Source organism: Desmodus rotundus, chromosome 4, assembly GCF_022682495.2.
Source record: "Desmodus rotundus isolate HL8 chromosome 4, HLdesRot8A.1, whole genome shotgun sequence".
Classification (NCBI taxonomy): Eukaryota; Metazoa; Chordata; class Mammalia; order Chiroptera; family Phyllostomidae; genus Desmodus; species Desmodus rotundus.
The window spans coordinates 177,141,080-177,162,628 of NC_071390.1; the positions used below are offsets into that span (position 1 = coordinate 177,141,080).

The following is a 21,549-nucleotide window of genomic DNA, read 5'->3' on the forward strand; positions in this document are numbered from 1 at the left end:
GTCCCTCCCCAGGCCATTTCTTGGCCCCTCTGTGCCCTGCTCCATGGGCACAGCACGTGGGAAGGGAGGCAAGTGCCCAAGCCCAATTCCAACCACCCAAGCTGAAGTTTAGGTTCTCCTTCCCACGAACTGGCAGATGTGGGGACTTCTACTGGGGTGACTGTGTCTCCAAGAGTTAGCAGTGTCTGGGGACACTCTGGTTGTGACAAGGTGGATGCTTTGGGCACCCAGTGGGCAGAAGGCCAGGGATGCTGTTGGGCCTCCCGGAGCGCACAGGTGGGCCCCAGAGCAGAGCCTAATGGGATTGGCGAGGTCAACAGTACAAGGCTGAGGAACTCTGCCTTCGGGCAAAGGCCTAACCTTCTCCAGGATGAGGTTTTTCTCAGCAGCGAGGTGGGAATGCTACTGCTACCAGCTGCCTCCTGGGCTAGGTGACAGTTAGATTCCTGACCAGCCCTTAATGCCGCCATGGAGTGCACGGTTATAACCGTGAGACCTTCGCACTGGTACCTTTGCCTTCTCATGGAACCTACCTGGCTACACGCCTGCCTCTTCCAGCCCTCTCAGGGGGACCGTCTCAGCCTGGTGCGTATGCCAGAGCCCGGCCCAGAGTACATGGCTGATAAACATGTATTTCCTTCTGCCGCTTCCAAAGGGCCGGAGGCAGACGAGGAGTCATCCAATGCGCTCTGTGTCGGTTTCTGTTCTCAAAGACAGAGACCAGGAGGCAACAGCAACAAGAGGCCCTCAAATCCACGAAGTGTGTCATCAGATTGGAAATGTGAAATTAACGCCCCTGACACTCCCAAGCAAATAGGCTAAGAGGGCACTGAGGGACCTGGCCGAACTCAGAGAGGGAGGGCGGCAGAAGACAGGAGGAATAAAACACCAAAGGTGATGAGCATGATCAGCGTGGAGAAAAGAGGGTGTTACCGTATTTTGCCGTGTATAATGCGCATGGTTTTTGCCCAAATTTTTGAGGGAAAATAAGGATGTACGTTTTATACATGGGCAGTACTAATTCCATATGTATATAAATCTCTTTAAGTTTTTTTATTTATGCTTATGCATTAAAAGTGTAACTCTAGAAAGCAATAACGATATCTGTATGCAAAATAATACCCTGGAATATGATAATCAATTTTATATGTAAATTAAAAGTTGAATTAAAAAATTAAAACAAAAGATTTTTTCCCCTGAAAGCTTGGGTCAAAAAATGTGGGTGCGTGTTATACATGGCAAAATACGGTATCTTCTTGGGGGGGGGGGGCGGGATTTCCCTGCTGGGAAGACGGGGCACTGGGACCCAGCTGATGCCGGTCAGGATCCCAGTCCAGCCACTTCTGGCCGGACAATTTCAGGAAGCTCTGAAACAGCTCTGAGTACTGCTTTCCTTAATCGTACAAAGAAAATAGCCATCCCACGTGACAGAATGTGGTGGTGAGGGACATGATTTTTCTAAAGTGCCAAGGACAGAATCTGTCAGCACACAGGGAAAAAGAAAAACATGTAAACAACATCTCCTACTGTCCCCAAAGAATTAGGCCCCCAGAACCCTATTTTCCTGAAAACAGAGCCTAGATTTATTTTTTAATTTTACTCACTTATTTTAGAAAGGGGAAGGGAGGGAGAAAGAGAGGGAGAGAAATATCAGTGTGTGGTCGCCTCTCAAGCGCCCCTACTGGGAACCTGGCCCACAACCCAGGCATGTGCCCCAACTGGGAATTGAACTAGCAGCCCTCTGGTTTGCATGCTGGCACTCAACCCACTGAGCCATACCAGCCAGGGCCAGAGCCTAAATATACTAGTGCAAAGTTTCTCTTCCAGCTTCACATTAAAATGATCAGGAATGCTTTTTGAAAAGTACTAGTCCCCAGTATCAGCTTTAATTGCTGTGAGAGGTGAGAGCCAGTCCCTATTTTTTAAAGCTTCCCCAGGTGAACCTGATGGGCAGCCAGGGTCAAGCAGGCCCCCTGAACTGTGCCTGCCTGCGCCCTGGCTTCTAGTGTCTGCCACAGCAGTCCCTTGAACTCCGAGCGAGCCCCACTCCTGTCTGGTCTCACCGTCGGTGGCGCAGCCCGCTGGTGGCACCGGAATCTTTAGAGGCTTGCATCTGGCATCGCCGGTATTTCTACCATTCTAGTTGACACGTGTTCAATCCGTTTTAGGCGTGGTAGCAACAGGGCTGGGTCTCTCCATCACAGACAGCCCCAGAGGGCAATGACATTTCATCTCATGGAACCCTCCCAGTGGCCAGAAAAGCACGGTTCTCTAGGGCTCAGAAGGGCAAAGGGCCCTGCCCCAGTGGGTGCCCTGTCAAATATCTCTCTCCTACCCACTGTACTCACACACACTCGGGGTCAGCCAGATTCAGAGAAGCCGGGTGAACTGGTCGAAGCTCCAGGGCTGGTCTGTGACTACTGAGCGGGCAAAAACGTGGCTGGGGAGCCCCGTGAGGGACCCTGGGAATGACACTACAAACAAGAAAGGGCTGGGCCTCGTGTGGGTCGTCAGGTGGCCGTGACTGTGGACTCAGGTCCCATGTCAACAACCACAGGAGGCAGCTGCTCGGTTCGCTTTCTCTGAACAGAAGGGACATGGGCGATGGAGCTACTTCCACCAAAACAGGAGGAAGAGCCCAACTCCTTCCTAACAGCAGCTCCAGGCCCCAGAGATGACTTGCCCCTGCCCCACCCCATCCCCACAACAGGAGGCTGCGATTTACCTCTGGCAATCCACCAGCGGGCAGCTGGTCCCCTGGACAGCGGTGGTGGCTCCAGCTATTGTGTTCAGCTCTGTCATTCTCTCTTCTAAAGCTGAGTCACCGCTTCCCAGAACAATTGCTGCATGGAAGCCCTTCAGATAAGGAAATGCCATTGAAATCATTCCCTGACGACTTAAAACTAGAAGGGAACTTTGAAATGGGGTGACGGTTGGCTAGACGTTCTCAACCATTACAGACCATTGTCACGACTTGTACAATATCCATGTACTTCATGCTTTTCACTCAGCTCGTTTTTGGGTTTTTTTTACTGAAGTAAATTGATGTGAAAAGGAAACATATCACCATTAGTAACGGCCACACAGACAGTTTCGGACCAAAACTGAGCCTGGGGAGTTCCCTCTCTGTTCACAGGGAAGTCCATGTGGGGGGCTGGGGGGTGGGAGGCACTGCCTGCCACACTGAGACTCCCCTGGACAAAGTTAGAAAGGAATTTAAAAGGGAATGACTGTCTAACTAGTATCCATTGGAATTTCAAGACCACGGCACACGCACCAAACAAAACCATCCTGGGCAACTGTAGAATGATGGACGTCTGCTGAGCTCTCGCCATACCTGGGGCTCACTTCAGAGTCTTTGGGGTGCGTTAACGCCGTCACAGTCCCTGGCTTGCTGAGACAGACACAAAAAAGGCACAGACGTCACTGAGTCATGGTCTCCTTTCTGCTTCAGCAAACTCAGTGGCCCACGGTGCGGCTTCTGCCGCAGTATAATTTAAATGAAGCGCCTGATTTTAACAACAAAACACCCACTGGCCCAACCATGGTCTCCCTCCCCCACTAGCTGCACCAGCACACGCCAGTCAAAGCAATTTCAGCAGCAAAAACAAATGTGCATTTTGATGATTTGAGAAATGGAAAAAGAATATAGATGCCGGGAAACCATTGGGCCTTTAAAAGAGAGAATGCATGGATTATGAAGAAGAGAAACACATTCTTATTTTTGAATGGGACCGACCTGCTGGTTTTAGAGTGTGACCTTTATTAGTACGAGAGTTTCACACAATGTCGTCACTGGGGGAAACTGGGGGAAGGACACCCGGGGCCTCTCTGATCTGTCATTTCTTACAGCTGCCTGAGACCTATGCTTATCTCGGAATAAAAAGCTTAATTTAAAAGAAAGCTTGACTGTTAAAAGTGTTCCGCAGATATAAAGTGGTATTTATTTTATTCCAAGTAGCTCCCATATATATTATTTCTGAGAATGTTAATCAACTTTCTTTGTTACCATCTGGATTTACCCATTTTACAGATGGGAAAACTGAGCTTCAGAGAGGACGTTTCACTTGGCCAGGGTGACGAAGCTCAGGGACAGCAGAGCGGGGATTCAGATCTAACTTATCTAAAACTGAACCAAAAACTAAGGGAGGCTCAAGAAGGGCTATTTTTATAGTAAAAGGTATTTTCCTCAGATACATACTGAGTACCCACTACGCATCTGTGGGAAGAATGTGGCAAAGCTTATTCAATGTAGTCGATGACCACATTTTATTAGCCGTCTCCAGCTGCGAACAGGAGTTAAAGATGCTCCCTGAGAGGCAATGCAGCGCCTCGGGGAGGAGGCCAGACCTTGCTCCGCCCTTCCGGGACTTTGCGTAGTTCCCTGTCATCATAAATCTAGTTTAAGAGAGAGCCCAGCCCCCAAAGGCAGTTGCCTTTGTTCTATCCGGGAGGGAAGCAACTCAGTCGGGAGTCTGGTCAACAAGAGCATTTCAATATCCAGTGACGGCTGTTGGGCACAGAGGGGATTTCTTGCAATTACTTGGGTTCTCACTTAATAATCCAATATTTAAAGTGACCGGTTCCAAAGCCTCGCTTTCCTGAAGCCTCAAATTCCATCTATCAAGTAGTTGCTCTGTGTATAAATCAGGTGGTTTTTACTTAAACAGAGAGACCGTCACTCAGCTTGTCACCTTAGAGAGGTTAAGGAAGCTTAGACAATAAGACTCATTGACAAACAAAAGGAGTCAAATCTCCTTAAACATGTGAAATACCCTGACATGTTTCACTGACCTGATTTTTAAGTACTTCCATGCTGTCCTGGCAGGTTTAAACCCTCACAAGCAAACTGTAACAATTAATTTTTTATAAATCTAATAAAGTCAATGTAAAAATATAGAAAAATTCAAGTTCTCATAAACTGTTCGGACGTTTCACAGATGATGTCAAGCATAGGTTGATTCTTGAAACTCAAAATCACAAGACTAAACTCAATCACACACTTTAACTTGAAGCCACATGGCTGATCTGTTGGAGATTAGCCTCGGTTTAACCAAAAAGCAATCAATACCTTGGGTATTTGTCTACTTTATGAGTCCTAATCCCATTTCTTTTGTCTCCTCATCTGCCCCATTAAAGGGGAGATGCACGGTGTTGCTGTCCTCTCTCCCAGCAGCTGATGAAGCAGGTTAAAAAATGTGGGGCTTTGAGATCTGAGACCAGGACACAGCATCTGAGCGCTGGATGCTTCTGAGATTATCTTATCTGCTGCAGACAAACTTTGTAACTCAGGCCAACAACGCCCTCCACTGAGGGTGGTGTCGCAGCCTCAACCCCCTGGAGTCTCTCCAGGCCCAGCCTCTCCACCCACAGACCCGGGTGAGCAGAGCGCACCGGCCTCCGTTCCCGGCCAAGTCTCCTCCGCTGACAGGCAGCGCATCCTGACCACAGAGACCACTGAGGTCCAACACGTCCATTTTTATCTCTGCCAGCGCTCACAGTCACCCTCCGCAGACGGACGCCCTCGCAGCCATTTTGCAGATGAGAAAAAGGAGGGTGAGGGCCGGTCACTGGCTTGTTGACAACAGTGAAAGACTTGGAGTTTCTTCTGAGACTTGTCTGATGTCCACGTTAGCAGGCCCCAGACCAAATCATTCCCCTCTCGTTCAGTTTCGTGGTTTTCCCGTCTCTGGGCTCCATTCGTTATCGGCATCCTCTCTCTCACACTTGCTTCCCAGGATCCCACCGTCCCTGGCAATTTCATGTTTAAAACCCTCTACGTGTCCTCAGAGTGAAAAAACTAAGAGCTTTAGAATCAAGGTAATAATAGCAGGTCTGACCGTGGTAATGAACTTAACACGGAAAACCAAGCATCAGGAGGAATGCCCATGTTATTTAAATCCTCCTAAAACAAGCAGCCAGTTCATTCATGCCCTTTCTGTCACCACCTCTTCTACTGGCTCGTCACTTCTTCTTTTGCTTAGAAAATTATGAGAAAAATAACCTGGCTTTTGTTTTAGAGCACAGTGATAAAGATCGCACTGGACTATGGGCTGTTGCTTTGGCAATAAAATGTAATCAAAGGTTTGTAAGGGCTCAGCATGATTTTATTTTGATCACCATGCACTGTATCTTATGTAACACTGTATTTCTTTTCCCTGCAGACAGATAAGCTTAAAGAACTTAAGTGAGGTAAGTAGCAACTTTGTCCTTGGAAACAAGGGGAATTTTGGCGTGTTAAGTGTCTGCAGTGGGCAAGATACCATTGGCTTTAAATGCTCTGCTACACTTAATCAGCGTAACAGCCATGCTGTGGATTTAAATCAGGGATAACAGGTACTACTATTCCTGTTCTAAAGGTGGGAAAACTAAAACAAAACAAGTTGAGATCCAGCTTTTAAACCAAGACCCTACTTGCCACCACGTTCAGAGTTCAGGGGACAATGATGAGAATAGGCCTCGTTCCCATGGAAGACTTAGAGTCTCCACCCATGGCTTCCAGGCTCCGAGTTACAGAAATAAGGTGTTGGAAATTGTATCATGCCTTGGCATGTGTTCTTCACAAGAAAGACAGGGCTACAAAGTAGCAGAAATGCAGGACACAGAGTCACACAGACTTGGGCTTGAAACCCGCTCTGCCACCTACCACTTCTGTGAACTTGGGCCGATCTCCCGACCCCCCACCCCACACACCCCCTCCCCCACTTCTGTTTTCCTGGCCATAAAAGAGAGATCAGTGCTCCCAGCTTCGCAGAGCTGTGATAAAGTCAAAGCAAGCACATAAATGACCAGGTGAGCTGCCCAGGCTCAATAAACAGCAGGAAAGTCAGGGAGGATGGAGCTATCTTGGACTCCCCTCGGATGTTCGCGTCCTTAGGTCCCCAAAGAGGAAGTTCCTTAACAGGTTGATGGTGAGTCCAGTGTGACTGATGGAAAGTCTCTGTCCAGCAACAGGAGTGTCCTCACGTCCCTGCCCTGGCCTCCTAAGCGACTTGTTCTTGTCTTAATATGGGCCGAGGCTCTTATATCTAGACAGCAGAGGTTGGCTTTCCTTCCTTCCTTCCTTCTTGCTTTATTGGCATTAGAAGAAGGTTAAAACCAAGTCACATTTCCAGTGTGTGGCTCCAACAAGGCATTTCTTACCTCTAATCCGTAAGATAATCGAGTCGAGGGGGACAACATAGAACTGCTGAAGGAGAGGCCGGCCCTGGTTCTATTCAGGACTTCATCCGCTCACCCTCTTCTGGGAGGTGAACCTCCAGGTGCTACCAGGAAGGAGGGAGTTAGGGGTGGTACCCACACACCCAGAGGGACTCCACCCCTTTCTTCCTCGAGTCGGATCTGTGTGTCACAATGGCTGCCACTCACAGTGACCTACATCACACACTGGTCGGTCTGAAAGAACAACAGGCCCGGTTGCGAACAAACAAGGACGTAAGAAAGTCAGCCTTGGAAAGCAGGACTGCATTCTCCTTGCCACTCGGTTGACATTTTGCTAGCCGTTGATATCATCTAAAGAACAACACAGCCTGGTAGAAAAACACATTCTTCCGCCCTATCTGCCTTATCTTTTGCCAAGATACTTCCCCATTGTTTGTGTGGGGCCAGCATCTTGGTCCTTTCTTCCTCACAAAAGCTCATTTCATAGGACAAATGTCACTCTTGTGTGTGTATGTGTGGGACCAGAACCTCAGGCACCAGAAACGATGGGCTACCCACCCCCGCTCAGATTCACACAGCACTGTTTGGTTTTCGAATGAAGTAGAGGTGCATGGTCCCATTTAATTCTCACAAAACCCTGAAAAAAAGAAGCCCCAGCGAGGTGGAGAGACTCAGGGGAGCCCCCACAGCTGGCAGGAGCCTAAGCCCAGGGTTCTCCCAGCCTGAGACTCTGCACTAGGAAGCACAGACACCTCTGAGCTAAAATGGGAGGGGGGAAAAAGGAAGAAGGGAAGGGAGGGAAGAGGGAGGGACATATTTGAATATGTTTATTTTGAATATGCTTATTTTCTAACAACAAAAAGTTAACAGAGAAAGAGAGAAATTTCACTCCACCCTTCTAATCTCATTAAACTTAATTCAGGGCCCTCAAGCTCACAGTGGACTGGGTCTCAGTTAGATTAGACATCTGCTCCCCCAGGCTTCTCAGGGAGGCGGTGCTCACAGCTCAGCGCCCCTCTCCTTTGACAAGCCGAGAACCACAGCTGCATCTGACTGAGCACTTTGAACTGCCAGGTTCAAAGTCCTGGGGAAGACTCGGTGGGGAGACTTGCAAACCACTCATTAGAATGGATTCATTACCCTTTTTGCTTAGCCTCTAGATTGGCCCAGATTTGCTGTTCCTGATGAAATGCACGTCCCCTTTCCAGAGCCCTGGGGGCCCCGTGGTCTTTGAAACAAAAGAGCAGCTCTGTGGGCCACTGTGCCTCTCTAAGCTATTTGTTGCTGAAGGTTCCTTGTCTGTGAAGCAAATGTGAGTCGGGAGGCCTGGCTCTGGGGTCAGCTCAGCCACAAGGAAATGGGGACTCTGCGTCCAGGGCCCCGCTCTCTGGGCCTCCTCTGCAGACCCTGGCTTTAACTTTTCATGGACCTCAGTGCCTTTTGAAAATGTGATATAAGGTGTAAGAAACCTTCCTAACTCTCTGGGGGAAAAATATGCAAGTTTGTGGAGGAAAAACAGCTTTTAATTTCAGAAGGTTCATGGACCCTGCAGGTCATACAGGGACCTCTTCCGTCCCCCAAGTTATGACTGTCTTGTCTAAACGGTCGTAAGAGCTCCTCAGGAGGCCCTGAGCTCCTCCCCAGCTGCAGGAAACAGACAATGCAAAAGTCTTCGCTCAAACCCTGTGCCTCTTGTGTAAGGCGTTCTGCTTCTTTAGGAGGAGAGCAGAGCCCAGGGATGCGAGTCCACTAAGCACGTAGATTTTAATAATGAAGGATGATCAGGAATTCCACTACTACTAAGGGAAGAAAGAGAAAGGAAATGTTTGGGAAGATAAATGGCTATATTAAAAAAAAATGTGAATGTGTTCATGTGCAGTTTTTAAATATAAAGAAAATTAACTATAGCCTCAGCACTTAGTCACTTAAACACAACCTCTGTTAATATTTTGTCATCTCTCTTCAAATGCCTTTTTATATACACACACGCACACGCACGCCCCCTACGTGGAATATGCCACGAGTGCAGTTTTCATTCTGGGCTTTTTACGTGACGTGGAGGCATGTCTGGAGCAGGATCTGGTTCTACACTCTGCGTAGACAAGCGAACACGTAACAGTCCCCACTTAGACGGGCTCATAAATCGTTTCCAGGGTTTTGACACTTCGACTAATGACATGCTGAACATCTCTGTACGTGGAACTGGGTCCGGATTTTAGGTTGTTTTCTTAGAAAGAGCGTCATCAATGGAATTACTGGGATAAGAATAATGGTATCTCTAAGGCTCTTGATAGCTATGGTGAAATTGCTTTCCAAAGAGTCAAAGCAATTTACAGCCCCATCGGCCGACTGTGTGCTTGGCTGTGACATCGCGCAGGGTGTGAAATTGACTTTTGCCTAGTTTTTTGGAGCAGTCGCTGCAGATTTTTTAAATCTGCATATTAACAAAAATTTTGCCCACTTTTACTAACCAGTTGCTCTAAAACACATAGCATGAAGTTTTCTATCACCAAGAGTCATTCAACATCTTTTTTTTTTTTCCATTTAACACAGGTCCTTGGAACAGAGAAAGGTAAACTGTTTACCTTTGTTTTCATACCCTAATACCGTCAGGTTGAGTTCTGTTTCCACGTCTAGTCCTCTGTTAAAAGGATTGGTCGTTTAAGAGCCTGGGATGCATGAGTGTATCAGCACAGTACGGGGGCGGGGAGCGGGGGACATGATCCATGGCTTCCGAATCTGGCTGCTCAAGAACCCCCTGGTCCAACAGGGCGGTTCAAGTTGGGGCTGGGCTCCTGGTCTTTCTGCAGCCACAGGCTACTGACAAGGAGGCACAAGGTCACCCCCCTGGCACTGGGGGAAGACATTGTTGTCCAGAGAAGCCCTTAGTCTCCCCATCTTTGATGTCACCTGTGCACACACACCCCCCACTGGTGTCACTGCTGTGGACGCACGCAACCCACGCTCCCTCGGTAGCTGGCAGGGTGCTGCTAGGCAGAGACTTCTTGTTCACCTTTGAAACACTGTTCACATTCACTTGGAATGATGACTTACGCCCAGAGGCAAGGACCTGAGCCTCAGCCCAAAGAGTTAACACAGGCAGCTTGTCAACAAAGCAACAGGGGCCTCCCCCACACGGTGGTTTTGCCCCCACGGGGCTCTATGTTCTTCACACTGAGGACCTTAGCCTGGGGCGAAGCCTAATCTGGGTTTGAAGACTCCCATGGGCCCCTGGCGGAGGAGTGGGGTCTGCTGGCAATCTACAAAAAGGCAAACCCTAAAGGAAGCCGAAGCTCAGCACCCTCACTGATACGTTCCGGCGTTGCCGCCTCGGGCCACAGTGATTGTCGTTGCAACAGTGTGACATCGTTCAGCTCACGAGGGGCAGATGCTCTGAGTGGCTGTTGACATGAGACACATTTATACCATGTGTGATTTGTGGACTAGGCACTGAGTCCACATTTCAAGTAATCACAGTCCCTCAATCAATGGTGTCCATTTGGTGCTCAACCTGGGACAAAGCACAGAGCGACAACCCAGATTAACACACGTCCGTGTCTCTAAGCTTCCTTAACTTTAGTCCTTCAAGCTGAAACTGAGAGCGTTTTATGGGATGTCTCATCACGGTAGTACCCTGCGCCCTGGGTAATTCTGGATGGCAGGTTAAAATCTGTTCGTGGTGGGAAGGAAATAAAAAGTGGTAGCAGCAGTGGCTTAGGCAATTACTAAATAACTCCAGTTTGTGTGCTTGGCAGAACTTTTCAAAACTTGAAGGTCAAAGGAGAAATGCTGAGAAATGCGTGCCTGGTAAGCCAGGTGGGAACTGCTGGTCTACCTCAGACTCCCGGGGGCCCTCCCACCCTGTCTCAGGCGGGTACGAGGATTCGGGTTGGGGGGCCGGCTCTGGGCATCTCCGTGCCCTGTGCTGCTCAGAACAGTTTTGGGATTTAACTTTTTGTTTATGTTTCTACGTAAGTTTCCATTTGAATGCAGAATTCCAGTTCAGTTCTCACATCCACACCAAATACCGCCAATGTAATGTTCTGTATTTTGGGAAGTTCAATGATGAGTTCCAGCTTCAATATGCTCAATAATAGTATTGGAGTTTCAATATTCGAAGCAATTTTTATAGCCTCGAGGAGAAGCCACTCCCAGAAGCCTGCATTGGTGTAGAATACGTGGGTTCCAGTTTCTGCTGACTACCCACAGCCCGCTCCCAATCATCATAGATTGTGGGGTGAAATCACAGCGGTTCCCACAGGCCTCTGATGGTCTCAAGTCATTTTCCTTTTGCATCCTGACCACATTACACGACTTCTTTACCCAGTGCCTTATCACCAGATGAAGCCTCAAGCATCTCACCTGTCACAGAATGAAAGCTCTCCAGAGCTCCCTCATGCCATCGCCAGGTAAGGAGCCGGGAACCCCTAGTTGGGTCTCAGTTGGGGGCGTCGGGCCATGTGTTGTATGGGATGTGACTTGCCAAGGCTTCCTCAGAAACGGGAAGTCTTTGGCCTGTGATAAGGAAGCCTAGAACCACAGCTATTATTGATGCTAATAGCATCGTCATTCTCCCTGCACTTTGTACTTGACTGAGTGAGGCTGGAGAAGTGTGAGAGATTCAAAGACCTGAATATTAACTCGGTCGAATTAACTGGAACAGATGCTAATTGGTCCGGGAAGAGAAGCTGGCCTTTCTAACTAGATTCAGTTGATAACCACACAGAAGCTTACAGTTACCTTTGAATTTCACTTTATAGATGGCCGGGGCTTAAAAATACCATTATCTGATGAAATACTTTCCTGACCAGGTTACTGTGGCAAGTGTCGTCCCAACTACAGAGTCGCGGAAGCTAAGGCTAAGCTGTACAGCACTGTAAATTAGTGCTGGCTTCCTTCAAACCACATCCAGGGCCCCCAAAATAGTGCTGTGAGGCCCACATGACCCCAGTCTGACCACCAGCTTCAGCCTCAGTTAGTGCCACTCACCCACATTCCCCCTCACCACCGTCACCCACCTCGGGACATTTGCGCCTGCTGGTTCTCTGCCTACCACACTTCCCTCCGCAGCTCCTCGGCCCCACTCTCTCCACACTGGGAAAACTTCTCTGCATGCATCAGACTCCAGCTTAAAGCCACTGAATCCATTCCCCAGAGGGAATAAATGAGGCCCTTACCACCGAGGTCAAGTCCAATGTCACTTCGCAGCAGCGGGTGATGTCTATCCTGACTTGGTTCTAAAAATGCAGCCCATGAATCCTGACTTTCCCATGCACCTGCCCAGGGTGAAGATGCTTTCGTCTTTATCTAATAAACAGTCACAGGGAGCATATACCCTGTTTGTGGTGCACAGTAGTGGTTAGGAGGGATTCCCTGGGGTCAGACTGCCTGGCTTCACCATTAGCAAACCACGTGATGTTGGGCGACATCCCTCGTCTCCTGCACACAGCTGAGAGCAGAGCCAGGCCTGTAGCAGGCGTCCAGGACACGAGTGCTCATCGTCACGGCCACGCCCTGTCCACCCGGGTGTCGTCCACTCCCACACTTGCCTGCCTTGTCCTGCTTCACACCTTCAGTAACTTCGCTCTCAGTCTTTGGCCTATGGGTTTTAGGACTCCAGCTTCATGATTCTTGTGAGGCTGTTTCCCGTTTAAGGCCCACTCTGACACAAAATTCTTGCCCAGAGCACAACAGAATAGCCTTTCATAATGTAGTTTTCTAAAAGGAAAGCAAGAACCACCATATTGCTGTGGAGAGAGAATGAGCTCGCAGCCGCGCCTGCACGCACGCTAGCAGTTGTTTGGTGAGGTTGGGCTTCTTTTCTTGTTTGTTTAGTTTACTGAGCAGCCTTCTGATTTTCCTTCCTCTATTAACCGGCTGCTTCTTCTCAGCCCCTTTTTGGGGCTTTTTCCCAAGCCAGCTTCTGAATGGTGGTATCCCTCAGGGTCCGTTTCAGGTCCGGCTTTCTGTCTCTGAGAGCCGAGGCACTTCCACCCATCCACAGTGCTGAGTGTCAACCCTGCGCTGAGGATCCCTACCTCTGTCTTCGGCGGCAGCAGCCGCCCTTCTCAGCCCCAGCCCCGATGGGCAGCTCTCCTTGTACACGTGACAGGCATCTTGAACAATAATGTCGATACCAAACTCCTCATTTCTCTTTTCCTCCCCAAACCGACACCACCCTCCCGCAAACCTTCTCACCCTGGTAAATGGCGCCTTCTCTTTCCCATCTGCACTCTCCCCGTCCCATCCATTTCCACCTCCCCAAATTCCATCTCCAAAATAAGTCTTAAATCTCCCATTTCTCTTCATGTCCCCAGCTCCCAACAGGGCCGGCCACTGTGTGTCTTGCCTGGATGGGTACAGCAGCCATTTAATGCAATGACACTTATCATAGGCACGCCTTCCCTTCTATCCAGAAGGAACCGCTCTCTGGTCTGTTGCAGAATGAGCCCTGCTCTCCTGCCTCTGAGCCTTTGCACCTGCTGTTCCCTCTGCCAGGAACCCACCCTCACTGGTCACCCCTCTCCTATTCATCTTTCAGAAGTCAGCTTGGTTAGCACGCCTCCCAGGAAGTCTTTCCTGAGATGCAAAGCGATTGTGTCTGGGTTAAGTGGCCATCTGCCACAGCAGGAACGTCCGCCATGCACACGTCTGTGGTAGCTCTGAGACCGTGTTGTGGTGATGACGCAGTGTCTGCCCTCCCGAAAGGCAGCTGCTTCCGGGCAGAGGCCACGTCTCACTCATTTTCATTCCTGACACCTCCCTCGTGCCCCAGAAGTTCTCAACACACGTTGGCAAAATGAAAGAATCATTATTTTGCTTTATGTTTCTTTGTTTCATTTATTTTTTGCTTCAATCCTCATTAAAAAACTCCTAAAATATTAAGGCAGGGACATGTTGCTATAGAAGATTTCTTTTCCCCAGATGCTTATCAAAACCGGACGCTGGCTTCTGGTAAAGGAACCCTGGTGTTAACAGCCCAAGTCTGGGTGTGGGCAGGGGTCTGACCGGGTCACCGCGCTGCACGGTGGTTAAGCAGCCCGCCCGCATCTTATTGACAGAGCAAACCTTAAGACCCCAGGCTCTGGTGAGATAACAAAAACCAGGCGTGCGCTCGGGTGATTTCGGCAGTGCTATAACAGGGCTGCATTTCACCGAACCCACCCAAGGCTTGGAGCCGTGGCACAATCTCTGGTGCAGAGCATGGCCCTTGTAACTAGGTTTCACTGCAGTAGCACCTAGCACTTACAATGGTGATGCTACCACATTGCAAGGGAACCAGAAAATGGGAGCTAGGTGGTAAGTAAAGCTACACATTAAGTACAGTGCTAACCAGAGCCTTTGGTAAACAGTCTTGATAACATCATTGTTATTGTGCTTAGAAATGCATATTGGTTTTTTGATTGTTTTTTATTATATTTTGTATAATCCCTTTCCCTTTATGAATTTCCTTACAATAATCCACATGGTTTCCTCATCTCGCTCACATTTCAAGAAGGAATAAATCATTTCCTATCCTCTCCTTCAGTTGGTAACTAATGATTATGGAATAGGAGCCCCTACCGGCCGCGTAGCATTTTCTATAGTGTCTGCAGTGAGAAGGCAGGTCCAAATGCATGGCCTCTAAAAGTAAAGAATCGTGACATGTGCTCAATGAAATGCCATGAAAGGAACTCGTGTGGGTTCCTGTGTTCCAGATGGAATGTTCGCCTGCCTTGGGAAAGGAGAGAAGGGATCAACCTCCTACTGCCTTACAAAGCAGACCCTTCTTCCTGCTCAGCCAGGAAAATGCAAAGTGCTTTGCTTTGCAAACATGACTTAACTTAGGCCATCGGCATTGCCCTTGCCTTTGAGCGGATCTAGAGCCAGCCTGGGAAATACTTATTCTTTCCTCTCTAACACTTCCTTTAGCTCTTCATTCATGATGAGCAGTCACAGCATGCAAAACCGAGGTAAGAACGCTTACCCAAGAATCTTGAGGCACCCAGGTAAGCCTTCACACCACGCTGTCCCTTGCACTGTGACTCGGTTTTTGTGAGCCTCAGAGTCGCCGAGCTGGTGTTCCCAGTGACAGAGAGCAGTCCAGGGTGGTAACATAATGACTTTTCCCCGTGATTAAATAAGACCAGTTACGTGGTTTCCATTTCCCCTCTCTCATGAGCATTATAATGCTATGAATAATAACATTGATGTCTTCTCACATACACTAATACACACGTTTTCCCACGTGCAAACTCTAAGGTCTCCCAGAGTGAAATGTATAGATCTTAGGGTCTTGTATGACCTGGGTTTCCAAAGCCGGTATTGTGTATCCGCTGGTCTCACCTCCGGCTCAGGGGTCCCCTGGGTGCCCCCTCAACAGTCGTTTTAGACAAAACTCTTAAGTTTTTGCCAATTCATTGGGTGTAAAATAGATTTCTCTTAAGAAAATCTGACAAATGGAGAAAATAAAACCGACCCCTCTTCCTAATTGCTCACAAAGAAAAAAACCCAAAGGGTGCCTGTCTGTGGGGAGGGCGGACACGGCACACACAGGGATGACCGCAGATGATGGGTTTTGCCATTATTAGCATTATTTTGTCCAGACTAGATCTGTCCCATTCTTTTGTCTCTTTCTTCTTCCTAAATGCTAGGGAGATTCTGTGTTTAAGTCTAATCTCTCTCTCTGTCGCTCTCTCTGTCTCTCTCTCTCTCTCTCTGTTGAGCCAGAGACGGGGCTTAGGGCTGGATACTGTGGAAAGGCTGAGGTGGCCCTCATTCTGCCCCTCTCCCTACAGGAGGGTCAGGCTCATCAAGTTCCTTCTGGGGACTCCACCCTCGCCCCTCCACACAGCTCAAGTAGAATGTTAACTCACAGCCCTCTGCTAGACACATAATAGACAACTGACACATTTTAACAGTTCTCCTTTTTTTCTATATTCCCCTTCCTTCTCCAGGGATTCCCTGCCCAATGAATCCCCTTCCCCCCAACCTGCATCCTGTCCTTGTTTCTCCTCTGCCCTCCCCCTCGAGGCCTTAGGTTGGAAAACTCATCTCTCCCGAGGTGGAGGTGTGCACTGCTAACCAGAGGTCCCCGACAGAAGGCTGCTTTTTTTAAGGAAGTTGGCTACAGGAGGCAGTGACTTACCGCATGGACTCAATGCCTTGGAATTCAAGGGCGGGAGTCCCGGAGGCAGAATGCAGGGTATGAAGATAAGGCTCGGTAACCAGGTGGAAGGTCCAGGCCTGAACAGGCCCAGGAAGGGCCTTACTTAAGGGGTTTTGAGAATATAGTGCAAAGATGCAGAAGCAGAATCTTAGCTTAAAGAGGAATGCAGAGTCCTGCCTTGAAAGACAGAATCTTGCACAAATGAGAAATAGAGAGTGATTGAAGAATGGAACAGTAGTTAGGGAAGTGGGTGGTAGCCTGAGCAGACGTGAGTCCCTTCAAGCCCCCCCCACCCCCAGGGCTGGGCGTGGATCATTTGTACTGGGCTCTAGGAGAGGCTTCTCTGTGCGTCTCTAGGAAACAAGGTCGCTTAAAGGAACAGCAGGGGAAATGGTTTGTTCTTCAGGACCTTCAAACACAACTCACTCTTCTTTCTGTCAGCACAGACACACCAAGCATATGATTCGTACCTAAAATTGGGCTGGGCCCTAAGTATACAAAAGAGAGATGGACCACCTTTTCGCTAACCAGCACTTAAGCGGTTAGTTAAAACTAACCTGCCCTGCCCCTCCCTCTGCTTACTGAGCCGTGGTGGTTCTACTGAGTCAGGAGTCACCTCTGGGCTGGATGACAGCGCTCAGGAGAAACTAGGTGCACAGAAACAGCACGAAATGGCTCGCACGGCGTCCTCGGTCTCGGGCTCCCTGCAGCTGACCAGTTTACTTTGCATGCCTCAGGGGAGGGAGGCGGCCCTCTTCAAGTCCAGTAGTGAAATCCACCTCTCTATCCCTGTAGACATTTTCATCTTTTTTTTTTTTTTTACAAGTGAGAAAAGGTTTGGGAAATGTTCAGTTAGTCTTGATAGTTCAGGTACTACCTGATAAATGGCCTTCGCTCAATTCTCTGATAAATGAATTCAAGCTAAGCTCTTAGGAGCCTAAGCAGATGAATCTCAGGACAAAAAACATACATTATTTTGAGGTGTCAGAAGGGGATCCAGATGGGTTTGTTTGCACTGCACAACGGTAACCTTACTCTCTAAGTTTGCGACTGAGGATGGTTTGTTTTCTTTTTCGTTTTTGCTCACTAATGTTTTCTTTTTCTATCTGCCTTTTGTTTTATAAACTACGTGGCTTTTTTTCATATAAGATTATTTTTTAAATTGTCGTAATAGTGAAAATTTGCTAATAAGTATATATAGATCCTCGGTTAAACTAAAATGCTTTTATTGTAAGTTAGGAAAGAAAGGCCTCGCTACAGCTGCGGTCCCCCAAACTGCTGACATTGGCAGCACATTGGCTGGGTCAGGTGCTGTCCTAAGAGCTTCATACGCATAAGAACACTGAAATAGTAGTGATGATTGGGAACAGTATGATTCTGCAACCCATACCATTTTATTAGGCTACCCTGCCTCAAATTTCACTGACTGCCTATACAGTGTCCACCCCAATGTTCCTCCACCCACCCTGAGTCCGTCTCTTCGTCCCTGTGGCCCTCCATCCCCCACGTAGGAGAGTCCTATGTCCTATGTCACGGGGGTATAAAACTGAAAGGCAATGTTTTATGTGGAGGAAGTTTTCCAAAGATCAGGCGTCATGATTTGAGAACAAAATCAGTTCAACAGTTGCAGGGGATTATCAGCTCTGAATTTTATTCATTCATTAAGCAAAGACCCACCCAGGCCATCGGGGAGATCGCACTGCTAAGTTGTTTTTCTGCCTGTTTTGTTTTATTTAACTCATTCTCTGAATAGGCCACAAATGCATACAGCCGTTTCCCAGCGCTCTTTTCAAGTAGGACTTTTTAAATATTCAAGCAAGGCACTCAGAGTTGAAATATAATAAATCAGTTGCCACAATATAATGAAAAATTCATAATCACCGAAGACTATTATGTACACTACACAACGAATAGGAAATGCTGATAATGGTTATTTTCCTCTCTCAAGTATGTTCTTATTGTTTCAATCCATGTTGGAGAGAGAGCTGTGGCCATTTCAATAATAGGTGTCTATGTCTTGCTTTACTATATTTTCAATAAATTTTTTAAGTCTTTTTTTAATAGTACCATAGCTCTGTGAGCTTTCTTGTGGTTAGAATTCGCCCGGTACACCCGTCTCCATTCTCTCATTAGTGATCTGTGTCATTACACTGTAGATGTACAATTAGCGCATAACGGAACTGTTTAAACCATTTGCATCTAATTTTGTTTTCTGGGGGTTTTTACATTAAATTTTTTTTCAATTACAATTCACTTTTATTATTTTTTTTATTCCTTATTTTAATATTATTTTGTATTAGTTTCAGGCATACAGCATAGTGGTTTGCAGCTAATTTTTAAAAGCTGTTTATATCTTTGATATTTATTGCAATTATTAATATTTTTTTTATTTTTACATCTCTTTGTGCCTCCTATTTGCCCTGCTTTTCACTGGCTTTTTGTTTCTTTTCCTGCCAGATATTGAATTCATCTCTTCTTTATTCCCCTTTCCCTCTCTTGGAAATTATACTATTCTTCCATTAGTTTTAACATTTTAAATAAAAGCATGATTGCATTTTAAAACTCTAGAGTTTACATCCTCTTTCCAAACAAGACAGAAAACTTTTAAAATAAAATTAAAAGGAGAAATATCTTTAGCATTATTCCTATTTTCAGGGCCTTAAATGGGTGAGAGAAATGAACGCACTGTGACGAATGCACTTTAAACCTTAAGTGATCCAACAGTTCTCTACGACAAATATTTTAATACCTGTAATTCCCTCTAACAGGCATTCTGGGGCTCAATCTTAACAGCCACAGTCCTTGGAAGCATTAAAGCAGAATTTTCCATGTTTCAGGAGAAATCTTTGTTCTTCTTAGTAACTCTAGGGAGAATTTGGCCTTTTGATGAATAAGAGTAGAATAAATGCATATATAACCTAACTTATGGTGACTGGCTTATAAGTATTTGCTAATGTTTTATTTAATATTTAGCCTCAAAAATGTGCTGTGTCAGACGGACCCTATTCTTAAATGGTGATGGAAGGAGACTTAACTCGGGGTGGTAAACACACAATACAACATACAGATGATGGTGTAATATAGAATGGTACACCTGAAATCTATATAATTTTATTAACCAATGTCACCCCAATAAATTCAAGTAAAATTTAATTTAAAAAAATATCCTATTCTTTCAAAGTACTTGTCAAGCCATTCACCAAGACTATAACTTTGTTATATTTTCTAGACTGAATGAAGACTATATAGTTTATAATTCTTGTCTAGTATCTTATTTTCATATTGTTTTTATGCCCTCAGGTCTTTATGAAATTTTTAGTTATTTCTTGCTTGAAATTACTAATTTATAAATATTTGCTTAGTATTCTTCATAACACCTCACTCCTTCCTTATAGCCTTAATTTCCTGAAATTAATCTTTTATTATTAGTCACTGAAGTGAAATTAGATGCCATGAAAATGTTATTTTCATTGAAGTATGTTAAGAAAATACCACATCAAAACTTGACAAGCGGTAGTGTCATAGAACTTAGGTACCAGGTGAAATCAAAACCCTTTCAATGATTTTTTAAATACTTTAAAATCTATTGTTCTGCCTTCTCTTTTGAAGAGTCTTTCACCCAGGCACGACTTTGTAGCTTCTTCATACATTTGTCACTTGGAAAATAATGATTCACAGGCCTGAGCAGATCTTTTCAATGTCGACATGTTTCAGTGTAAAGCAGTTTTTAAAATCGCATCCCTAAGTACCACTGCCAATCTCAGGACAAAAGTCTGTTAAGATGCTGTTGTGTCAAGACGGCAGATGCCAGGTTTTTTCCAATCTGCATTCAAAACTCTCACTTTTTAATTGGCAACAAATGCTGCAGTTGTTTTCTGTGACTTAACGGGCTCACTTTGTTCATTTCTAACAAAATATCTGCTAAACGGCCGAGTCTGAATAACCATAATTTGTCAGTCTTTCAGATTTAAAAAAGTGAGATTCCATTAAGACAAAATGTCATTCTTCAAGTTTTTTGTTTTTTTTTTAAATAGTGTTTCCTGAGTTGGGAACAAGCTTGGCTCAAGAAACTGAACAAAATTCACTACAGACGGAACGGAGCAGGCGGTGGGGGATGGGGGATGGGTGGAACCCTGGATGGGGCGTGGAAGGATGGATGGGGGAATGGATGGGGGAATGGATGGATATGTGGGGTGGGGGGAATGGATGGATATGTGGGGGGGGGGAATGGGTGGGGGGGTGGGGGAATGGGTGGGTGGGGGGATGGATGGGTGGGGGGGTGGATGGGTGGGGGGTGGAAGGAAGGGAGGATGGGGGGAGAGGGAAATCAGAAGAGAAAGGTTATTGAGGGCCTTACTGACAGAGGTAAAACACCTGGGTTTTCTTCCATTTGCAAAGGAAATCACGGAAGGCTTTTCACCACGGGGACTAGCAAAGTCAGAATTGCATTTTTGAAAGATTATTCTGGCTGCCTTAGAGAGGAAGGGGCAAAAGCTGAGGCAAGAGAAGGGTCCGCAGGAGACTGCATCCAGAGTGAGAAAACGGTGGCGTGGACCAAGGGCGCCACAGACGCAGAGAGGGGTGACCGGCTCCATCCGGCCCCTAGTTGGAGGAAGGCAATTGGACACAGTAACAAAAGCTCATCTAAATGTGAATTTACTCTTCCCAGATCGTAAAGGCAGCACACAGTCCCACCACCCTCCTCAGAGATGCCAGTCTCCAGCCAGCTTTGGCCCTTGGGAACATTCTCTTCCCCCTGGCCCCACGAGCAGGAGAAAACGTCTCCCCACAAGGCCCGATGAAAAGGTAGGCTCGTCTTTCTAGACACACTTAGCATCTTCGCTGAGCTGTGCTAGACAGTGCTTCAAAGGGGTATCATGACTGACTTTCATTTTTCCTCAATATCATTGGCTTTTAGACCTTCAAAGTGCTTTGCTATATAACCAAAAGAGCAATTTTACATTGCTCTTTCACCAGATTCATTAATTTGCAAACCATCACTGCTCCCCCATTCACAGGGGACTTGTTCCAAGACCCCAGTGGATGCCTAACACCACAGAGAGTATCACACCCTATACTTACTGTTTTTCATACATACAAACCTGTGATAAAGCTTAATTAAATTAGGCAGTCAAGGATTAACCACAGCAACTAATAATAAAATAGAACAATTATAACAATATACTGTAATAAAAGGTAAAGGACCACATTCCAAGGGATGCCTCCAATAAGAGATGAGT

General features: G+C 46.8%; 1 protein-coding gene across 1 annotated transcript in view; it reads left to right on the forward strand.

The window, feature by feature from the left end:
* The window catches only part of CLNK (cytokine dependent hematopoietic cell linker), a 133,000-nt gene that overhangs the window by 95,555 nt on the left and 15,896 nt on the right, over positions 1-21,549 (forward strand). The window contains exons 12-16 of the mRNA XM_045182762.2: positions 6,165-6,192; positions 9,715-9,733; positions 11,489-11,570; positions 15,073-15,113; positions 20,979-21,115. Coding sequence (XP_045038697.2) covers positions 6,165-6,192; positions 9,715-9,733; positions 11,489-11,570; positions 15,073-15,113; positions 20,979-21,115 — 307 coding nt within the window. The remainder of the gene's footprint in view (positions 1-6,164; positions 6,193-9,714; positions 9,734-11,488; positions 11,571-15,072; positions 15,114-20,978; positions 21,116-21,549) is intronic.